At 43.0% G+C, this 11,168-nt stretch overlaps 1 protein-coding gene across 1 annotated transcript; it reads left to right on the top strand.

Annotated features, from left to right (window-relative positions):
- Positions 1 to 463: 463 nt before the first annotated feature.
- LOC309562184 (uncharacterized protein) lies at positions 464 to 10,148 on the top strand (the record flags this gene model as incomplete). The annotated part of the gene is made up of 2 exons (XM_082266304.1): positions 464 to 1,185; positions 10,082 to 10,148. 2 exons carry the CDS (start codon positions 464 to 466, stop codon positions 10,146 to 10,148), a joined length of 789 nt encoding a protein of 262 aa, XP_082122430.1.
- Between the last annotated feature and the right edge of the window lie 1,020 nt (positions 10,149 to 11,168).

Raw genomic sequence — 11,168 nt, 5'->3', positions numbered from 1 at the left:
AAGACTTTTGGCTGATTCCAACACTTACACTCCACTCCATAAGGATCCCCTTCCTGAATACAAATTGGACCTGAAGGCTATCATTGACCATGCCATTGAAACCAAAATTATAGACTCCAATGAAGCCTCCTTTCTCAATAGGATGTTTTATCGGACCCCATATTTTTACCATATTCCCAAGATCCACAAAAGTCTCACCGATCCCCCAGGCCGTCCCATCATTGCATCCATGGAGAGTATCACCTCTGGTCTCTCCTTATACATAGACCATTTTCTCCAACCACTAGCTCAAAGTTTTCCTGCCTACATCAGAGACGGTACTCATCTGTTGGAACTACTGTCCCCCTACACATGGGAACCTAGTTATACCTGGATGTCTCTGGATGTTAATTCACTGTATACATCTATTCCACACCATTTCGGCCTCACAGCCCTAGATCATTTTCTGCATCTGGATCCTTACATGAGCCCCAAACAAGCCCACTTCATTCTGGAATGTACAAAATTTTGTCTCACTCACAACTATTTTAAATTTAATGATCAATTTTATTTACAAATCAACGGAACAGCCATGGGAGCAAATTTTGCACCTTCATACGCAAATTTAGCCATGGGGCTATGGGAATCCCAGAAAATATGGCACAACAACCCATATTCCAGACACCTTATCTTCTATGGTAGGTACATAGACGATATTCTTATAATTTGGGATGGACCCCCCGACATCATCCATAATTTCACACAACATTGCAACCAAAACCCCCACGGATTAACATTCACCCATGTCACCAATTCTGAACGACTTGCTTTTCTGGACCTTGAATTGTACTACATAGGAAATCAAATTCATGCCAAGAATTACTCCAAACCTACTGCAGGTAATTCCCTATTGCACTACAAGAGCTGCCATTACAACAAATGGACCAACAATATTCCCAAGGGACAATTTTGTCGGCTGAAGCGCAATTGCACCAGGCACGATGACTATGTAGCTGAAAGTCAGCTTCTAAAAGCCAAATTATTGGACAAAGGTTATCCACTCCCCCTGGTAGATCAAGCATATCATCTGTACCTCACAGATCCCCCTCCTGCCAAAACCCGAGACACATTTGATCAATCCATTCGTTTCACCACCAAATTCCATTACAAACACAAGACCATGGAACAGATTCTTCTAAAACACTGGCCTATACTCTTGGAGGACCCCCATCTCAAATTAGTCCTCCCAAGTACTCCCAGAGTCACATACAGGAAAGCACCCAACCTTAAAAACAAAATTGCACCCAGCAAACTTAAAACCATTAAAGACGCCACCCCTAGGGTGTGCCTGATTCCTTTAACAGGCATGTATAGGTGCAACAAGTCTTTGTGCAAAACCTGTGCATATGTAAAACATGGTAAAAAATCATTTCATACACATAACAAAACATACAACCTCGCTGATTTTTTCAATTGTTCATCTGATTTTGTAATCTATTGCCTCAGTTGTCCTTGCAACCGCCTCTATGTAGGACGCACGATCCGTCCCCTTCGACAAAGATTTGGGGAACACAGGAGAAAAATAGAGGAAGGAAAAGACAAACATAGCGTCCCCCGCCACTTTCTCAGACACCATGACAAATCTACCTCAAATCTTGAGGTATGGATCATTGAGCAAATATCAAAAGACCTTCCGGAAGCCGAAAGATTTCACAAACTGTGCGAACGTGAAACGTTTTGGATCTATTCCCTCAATACACTTTCGCCCAATGGGATGAACGAAGAATTGGATGTATCCACCATTCTTTAATTAGTCCCCTCTAGGGTTCACTTTAGGTAATCCATACAGTGCTAATTTTTATTTATTTATTCATTTATTTATTTTTTCCCACCCCCCTTCCTACCCTTCCTGCCGCCAACAATTCCTCATCCACTCACTGTCTAGCATTTATCCCTTGTCTCCACCGAATGATTATACATTCCATATTCATACCTCTTTCAGGTTGATATTCATCATTGTTCCCATTCCATCCATCTCATTGCATTAGTATCCATTTCCTGATTTTATACATACATGTATAAATATATACTATAAGAATTTTACATTATCACATACAAATATAATAAATATTTTTTTTTTTTTTTTTAATATATATTTTTTTATTGTATATTTAGTCTCAGTTAATGATATGCTTACATCATATACAATTCTTTATTTATTTTGTTTACATTTATTTTTATTTTTAATTTCCCATTTTTGATTTTTATTTCCATTTTAATTTCATTTTTATATTTTATTTTTATTTTCATTAATATTTAATTTTATTTCCACATTTATCATTTCTTTCTCATTTCATCCCATGGTTTGTTTGTTTGTTTTTTTCCCCCCCTCTAATTTTCCTCTCATTGTCTATGGCATTATTCTCTTTATGCATCGTATCACATGTATATTGTTTATTTTTATTTCTTACTGGTTTGACCTCTAGAGGGACCCTTGTTCCTCATACAGCCATAACGTAGAGTTATGTTTACTTTGATAGTAATTTAATAACTTCACCACCAGAGGGCATTGTTCCTCATACAGCTATAATGTAGAGTCATGTTTACTTTGATAGTAGTTTTATAACTTCACCACCAGAGGGCATTGTCCCGAAACACATAAATTGGTCCTTCTCTTTCCCTTTTACATTTGACTTTGAAAAAGGAGCGCGCGCTGGTTTCCCACCACAGTGCGCATGCTCGGAAACGCGTCAGTCATTACGCCGGAAGATCCTGTGGACAAGCATCACAGCCACTGTGCGGCCCAAGCCTCCATCTCACTGCGGTTTCACCCTGCTGTCCAAGCCTCCATCTCACTGCTGTGACACCCTCCACTTCCTGCTGGACAGGAAGAGGAAGAGAGGAGATGATTACAGACCCACAGTGATGACTCCAAGCCCCAGCCTCCACATGGACACCGGAAGGACCCATCTTGTCTGCTTATACTTACTTTGATGTAAGTTTTTATTACTTGTTTGCCATATTAAATCGCAGTCTTAACTCAGAGGCGCCTGTTTTCTCTTTTGTTTGTTGCATGTTTGGAGATCGCTTCTGCTCCCCAACAGGCTGGCCCTGAGCATTCAGACTATTTCCTCATCTCACCTTAAGACTTTATCATAGCCTTGATGTGCTATTATATGGACTATCGTTTTTATGTAGTGCTAACAGCTTGCGCCACTTGTTCCATTTCTTGTCTGTGAGAAGCATGGTGAGTCCATGGAATAGTTTATATTTTGCCACAATTATCGGGAAAATTATTATTTTTTTTTTTTTTTTTACACAAAGTTGTCAGTAAATGATATAATGCTCACACATGCCATAGGTATATGTGAAAAGACACCCAAAAATACATTCTGCTGCTTCTCCTGAGTACAGGGATACCCCATGTGTGAGACTTTTTGGCAGTCTAGCCACGTACAGGACCTGGAAAACCAATCCGCACCTTCTGGCTTTCTAAGGGCGTAAATTGTTGATCTCACTCCTTACTATCTATCGCACTTTTGAAGTCCATAAAAAGCCAAGATGGCACAAAACCCCCCCAAATGACCCCATTTTGCAAATTAGACACTCCAATCTATTTGCTGAGAGGCATGGTGAGTATTTTGCAGCTCTCATTTTCTTGGGAAAATGAAGAAAAAAAAACAGTAAAATGCATTTTTTCCTCTTTTTTCAATTTCCAAAACTTTGTGACAAAAAGTGAGATCTGCAAAACACTCAACATGCCTCTCTGCAAATAGCTTAGGGTGTCTACGTTCCGAAAAGGGGTCATTTGGGGCGGGGGGGGGTTGTGCTGTCTTGGCATTTCATGGCCTCCGAAACTGATAGGTAGTCAGGAGTGAAATCAACAATTTACGCCCTTGGAAAGACTGAAGGTGCGGATTGGTTTTCGGGGTCCTGTACTCGGCTAGACTGCAAAAAAGTCTCACACATGGGGCATCCCACATTAAGTACTTGGGCATTAATATTGGAAAGTCACCGTCATCAATATACTCCTTGAATTTTCCCCCAGTAATTGACACGATCATCAAACAAATGGGGGTTTGGTCGGCCCTACCCCTCTCTCTTCTGTGCAGATGCCATCTTTTCAAAATGGTTGGCTATCCAAAACTTCTGTACCCAATGCAAACCATTCCACTATTACTCAAACATAAAGACTCCCAAAAACTTTATAAGGCTTTGTCCGCATTCTTGTGGCACATGAAGCGACCACGTATCTCACTAAAGAAGCTCCAAATGCCCAGAAGAGAGGGGGGCCAACATTCCAGACATCAGACTCTACAACTTATCCTGTCTTTTGAGGGTGGGTCTTGACTGGATCACAGGGAAGTCTAGATTTTCTAACTTTGAATTGGAATCCCACATGGTGTCACCTCTTAGCTTAGCAGCTTTGTTACATTGTTCTTTACCTACTATACCGGCATCTCTGAGAAATAATTTGTTGTTGCGGGATACTGTGATAGCATGGAGGGAAGTGTCCAAGTTATTATCTCTGTCTCCCCGCTTCTCCAAATGCCTCCCAATCATGGGCCACCCCTTGTTTCCGCAAACCAGACAATACCTGCCCTTCTCTACATGGCCCGACAAGGGTCTCTCCCTTGCCCATCAGCTATTTGACCCTAACTCGGGTCGTCCACGTCCCTACTCAGAACTTTGTGACCTACACAATATACCACTTCACCATTTCCTGCATCTCCAACAAGCCACAAAGTTTGCTGAAGTCTTATGTCCAGATAAGAGCAAGCGCTCCTGTGACTCTTTGCTTGACGTCAAATTAGGAAATTAACGATATCGGATGTATATAAACCCCTCTTAAATCACCGTCTCCATAGAAAGGACATTGATCCACCAACGCCCTGGAAGACCGCCTTTCACTACCCTCCTTGTTCACCTCCATTCTCAGCGGCTTTAATACGACCTGTAAATTCATTGAAAACGAATTCTGGAGGGAACAACAACTAAAGATTATGCATAGGGCCTACTCTCCTTTTGCATCTTCTGCTACCTCGCCCACAGGTCAAGCATGTTCTTGGTGTCTACTGCATAGACCAACCCTATCCCATAGACTGTGGGACTGTCCTCAAATTGCCAAGTTTTGGTTGGATGTGCAGCATTTAGTTTCAACCGTATCAGGATTACCCCTAATGAACAACCCACTCCTCCTTCTGTTCGGAAATCTTCATGGTCTCACCCTGGGCCTGGCCCCGACACAGTCAGTTATATTATACCAGAACAAACCCTGGATATCTACATGTCTCATGGTCGCCAGAAGGTCTATCCTCAGGAAGTGGATCTCCCACGACCCCCCTAAGATCCAGGGGGTGCACAAAGATCTTAGTTCACTTATGGTTAAGGAACTACTGGATGTAAAGCTATTGTCGGGCTCCCCCGCACACTTCCAAGCCAAGTGGAACTCGTACCTGTCTTATTTTCCCCAGCCTTCTTCTGGAACACCCTGATTGTAAATTATTGTGGGCCACTGTGAGCATCTTGTCCTATTATGTTAGATTCTTTGTGCCGACCTGAACCTCCCTTTTCTTCTTACCCGACTCTCTCGTTTATCTCCCTCCCTCTCTCGGTATTCCTTTCCTTTCCCCAGTTACTTAATACCCCCCCCCCCCCCCACTCCCACTACTCTACTCTACTCCCCCCCTCCTCCCTCTCTGCTTCATCCCCACACGACATCTAGTGCAACTCCAGATCAGATCGTGTCTTCATCTCCTATCTGTATGAGTACAGTTGTATGGTTTACTGATATGTTCATTTGTATTCTTCCATATGTTTATGGTTCTTTCTTATTTTGTATTTCAAAAAACTCCAATAAAATTTGGTATAAATAGAAAAAAGGGGTCTGGTCAGGAAGGGGGTAAAATCTTCCGGGGCTTAAGTGGTTAACTATACACATCAGCTCTGCAGCCTACTGCACTGATCGAGTGAGAATATGACTCCTGTAAACCGCATTGGCCACACATGGATCGAAATTCAGCTGGGCCCTGCTGAACCAGCCACATTTTGATCCATGTATGGCCAGTTTAAGGAAGTTACAAATCTTTCTGCATACATGTCATGGTTTAAGGCTGGCCATACATGGAACTGTTAAACTGAACAGATTTCCCCATCCACACAAGCGAGGTGTGTTGTAGAAGTTTTATTAATATTTATGTGGACATTTCTTTAGGATGTATTTTTAGTTAAATTGCCATTATGTCTCCCAGTGTCAGTTTACCGGTACCTCGTAACTTTAATCACTATGCGAATATTGCTTTAACTGGCATTGAGGAAAGACTTGTTAGTGGAACTCTTCCATTAGATGGAATTGCACAAAACTTGTAGCCTGATTTATGGCAAGGAGCAATCCATCGCACAAATATATATCCGCCATCGAGAGCACCAGTATTCACTGCAGAGATTTGTTTGTGATGTGGAATTCTTAGTTTTACCAGGATTAATGGCTGGCATCTTTCTATTATATTTGATCCATATGAATGACATAAGACTGCTGCTATTGTCTTTTGCAGATATAATAAAGTCCCATTCACTGGAACAATAGCATGATCAGTATCAAATAGGGTTTATATGAACCATGAAAGGATTTATGTGGTTCCGCGCTTAGGATAGGGGGTATATAAGGAAAAATATATATGATACCGCACCTGGCTGCTGCCCACTTCAAAAAATGCAACCCTGAAAGGGGAGCATTTGAATGAATAAGAAAAAAAGGAGAAGTAATTGGCGCTGCCTGGTGGGGTATTGGCAATGCAATTTATGGTTGCTAGCCTCCTGAATTAAGTTATATAAAAAAATCTATGTACTGTTATTTAGGGTATATAAAACAACATGGACAAATTGGTAAAACTGGGTCAATCTATGTGTAGAATCAATGGTGTTCCATGTGTAAATCAAAGCATCAAAAAAATCTTAAAAATTATAAAAAACCAACATATACATACAATGTGTACAATCGGTGGGTATAAAGTGCAACAAAAGAGTGCAATAGTGGATATCAGGAGTGAAATGAAAAAATTAGTTAAAATATCCAATCATAAATAGGCAACCATATCATCACAATCAATAGATATAACCATAAAAATTCTAATAAATAGAAGTGCAAATAGAGTGCATATATATAGCTGCCAAAAAATACGTGCAAAGGTGCAAAAAGGTGAAAACGATCAAAAAGATCTTTCTGCTAATACAGCTGTGCAAAAGAAACGGCAGCACAAAAAATTGAAGTGTCCTTATAGATTATGAAGCAAATAAATCACAACACATGTGCAATCTCGGTGATTGACAGATCCAGAGCGTGACCACGTCATTTCCGTTTTCCGAACCCGAGGCCTGGAACGCACATCCGGCGGTTGACGCGCACGCCATCCCCTAGCGTGCACCGCAAGTGAGGAGGTTGCGGCTCCTATGCCAGACGGGCATACGATAGGTTACACTTTTATGTGAGTACATGTCCTTTTTTTAACAATAAAGTGTCTTTTAAAACGATATTACACTATCGGAGGCTCCTTCCCTTTTCTTCTACATACCCTGGTACTGAATTGGAATTCATTATATCTACTGAGCTGACACCTGAACACTATTAAAGGAGAGAGATCGAGATCTGGGGACATCCTTGATTGCCAGTGTATGGGAGCGATCCCTTATTATCGACCCGCTGTTTACCCCTGTAGGGGTAAGGGAATCTGGTAAGCGCAGGACCCCAGGCTCAGGGGAATACTTCTTCCTTCTGCCCATTCACCACACTCTGGGCATAGAGAAAAGAGCACCATAATCACTATATATGGACTATACAATCTAGGACTTCTCTGGATCTGTCAGAATCACCGAGATTGCACATGTGTTGTGATTTATTTGCTTCATAATCTATAAGGATACTTCAATTTTTTGTGCTGCCGTTTCTTTTGCACAGCTGTATTAGCAGAAAGATCTTTTTGATCGTTTTCACCTTTTTGCACCTTTGCACGTATTTTTTGGCAGCTATATATATGCACTCTATTTGCACTTATATTTATTAGAATTTTTATGGTTATATCTATTGATTGTGATGATATGGTTGCCTATTTATGATTGGATATTTTAACTAATTTTTTATCATTTCACTCCTGATATCCACTATTGCACTCTTTTGTTGCACTTTATACCCACCGATTGTACACATTGTATGTATATGCTGGTTTTTTATAATTTTTAAGATTTTTTGATGCTTTGATTTACACATGGAACACCATTGATTCTACACATAGATTGACCCAGTTTTACCAATTTATCCATGTTGTTTTTATATACCCTAAATCACAGTACATAGATTTTTTTATATAACTTAATTCAGGAGGCCAGCAACCATAAATTGCATTCCCAATACCCCACCAGGCAGCGCCAATTACTTATTTTTTTCTTATTTATATGAACCATATTTGATAGGATCCACTAACAGGATATGATGAGTTCATGCTTGTGAATTAGCATGGCTGGGTGCATGGGAATCTATGTAGCAGCCATGTTTCTTTGTTCACCTGGCAGTTAGTCTCTGCACTCAGTGATGTTCATACATAAACATTGACTCTTTTCTATTGTACTTTGGAGTGTATATATGTCTGGGGGCGTGGCCAGCGCGGGACAGTGATGGACGCCTGATCTCCCGCTCCGCAGATAGACGACTCCATCCAGCGCCATCCACAGCAACACAGACAGGATCCGAGCCCGATTTTCACCCCAGTTGACCGCGGCAACCTGCAGCGATGTCCCACAAGCAAAAGGAGAAAGGGCCGAAGAAACTCACCGCTTGCTTCCCCGCGCCTCGGGGGAAGCAGCGGGTGCACTATACTGACCTGCCGGAGGACGCTGCCTCGGCTGAACCCCTGCTGTCAGGTACTCTCTCCCCCTTCGCATCTGCTCCCTCCAGCCCTTCCTGCACGAGCCCAGCTAAGTCAAAATTGAGGCTAGACAGCGCTGACAAGGCCCCACAGCCTGGGAGCTCCAGTAACCCTCTACTGCCCATCTCCCTGGGGACATCTCCATTTGCGGCCTTTCCCACGGTAGGCCAGCCTATCATGGACACAGCTCAAGGAAATGATGTATGCCCTCCATAACTCTCTCCAAGCGAACATTGTGACACTTGCTAACAAATTCTCAGCAGAAGTCCACTCCCTAGGGGACAGGGTACACACTGTAGAATACTAAATATCAGAGATTGAGACCACTGTGAATGATTTGGTAGAGGCACATGAAGAACATGTGGATGAGCGACACTGGATCAAAGCAAAAAATGCAGATCTGGAGGATAGCTCCAGAAGAAATAACCTTAAAATCCGTGGCATTCCTGAAACTGCTTCCTGCTGAGCTACACAAATTTGCCACGGACCTTTTCTTAGCTATATTGCCTGGAGCGTCTCCCCTGGAGCTGACGGTTGACTGTATTCACAGGGTCCCAAAGCCCCCTTTCCTCCCTCAGCATGTTCCCCCGCGACACATTGCTACGTGTGCACTTCTACCAAACTAAGGAATCCATCTTAACCAAAGCTAGATCCCTGGGCACTCTCCCTGACCCCCTACTCAGCTGTGCAAATCTTCAAGGACCTCTCTAAGCATACCCTAGATATGCGCAGACAACTTTCCACCATTACCAAAGCCGTGCGCAACCACAACCTGCCGTACAAGTGGAAACACCCTTCCAAGATCTTAGTGGAGGGGAATGGAGAATCATACACAGTCACCACGCTTGAAAGGGGCATATCCCTGTTAAATTCTTGAGCATCATCCCTGATCCGGTTCCCCCCCGGGAGCGAAAAAATCCCCAGAGTTCCCCCTCAATGGCATTCCCTGCCTCAATGCCCTGCAAGGGACACTTGAAGTCTGGACTCGTGCATCCTATTTTTTCTTTTTTTATCTTTTTTTACCTCTTCATCATTGGGTCCTGTTCTGAATCCAGCCCGTTTGGCTACTGAACTGTTCTTACCCCCATTTGGAAACGGCTACACCAGCCCATGGTTTCCACCTGATTTTATGTTCCCTTGTTGTCTTGATTTGTTTTGTCCTCTTTTTTTTCCCCCTTCTGCAGGTGTAACAGATGTTGTGCTCCCAAGCAACGCTATGTCTCCTTCCAGGACCTATTGGAATTTCCTTAAGCTCTCCAGATCCGCCAGCACACTACAGCCGCCCTGGAGCATGCCTAGACGGTCAACAGCTCGTCACTCATTCTTTAAGTTTCCAAAAGACTGCTTACGGTTCCGTGAGTAACGACTTATCGCACACTCCGACACTCACTTATGACAGTTAAAATCTTATCCCTGAACGCCAATGGCCTCAACCATCTGGCCAAGTGAGCTTCGCTGTGGCGCACTGCCATCAAGCACAAAGCAGATGTAGTTTGTGCCCAAGAGACTCATTTTTTGGATCAGCATGCTCCTACCTGCTCCCATAGAGACTACCCTACAGTATTCACATCCTCCTGTTCCTGTGTCCTATTGGCCGTTCACAAAGATCTGGACTTTGATCTAATGTCATCAGTAGGGTTGAGCGGACACCTAGATGTCCGTGTTCGATGGGTTCGGCCGAACTTTAAAAAAAAGTCCGGGTCCGTGTCCCGGACTTTTACCGCTTTTCCCGGACACCGAACCCCATTGAAGTCAATGGGGACCCGAACTTTAAGGCACTAAAATGGCTCTAAAACACCAATGGAAAGGGCTAGAGTGCTGCAAATGGCAGCAAAACGTAATTAAGAGCATGACAAGTGCTCTGCAAACAAATGTGGATAGGGAAATAACTTAAAACAACAAAAAAAAAACAGAAAAATAAAACAATGTTCTTCATCTCTGAAGGACGAGGCCCATATGGAGTAGGAGGGAGGTTGAGGTGGTGGTGGATGTGGCGGTGTCATAGGCATGCGCACAGGGTGTGCCTGGTGTACCTGGGCACACCCTAATCACCTAGGGCACATAGCATTATCGCTCTGTTTGCCAGTGAGGAGATGGGAAAGATCTCCCTCGCACCTGCTCTGCTCTATTTCTCTTTGCCAGCAGGGAGAGTAATGTATCGGGGCCATGTACATGTAGGCAAACACATGCATGTGTATTTCAACTTTGGGGTGCACACCCTAATGCAATAGGCTGCGCACACCTATGGGCGGTGTAGGTGGAAGCGGCGGT

The sequence above is a fragment of the Pelophylax lessonae genome (genome assembly GCF_965119305.1).
Source record: "Pelophylax lessonae genome assembly, chromosome: 8".
NCBI lineage: Eukaryota > Metazoa > Chordata > Amphibia > Anura > Ranidae > Pelophylax > Pelophylax lessonae.
The sequence above is the reverse complement of the archived record's forward strand: the minus strand, read 5'-3'. Positions and strand labels throughout refer to the sequence as shown.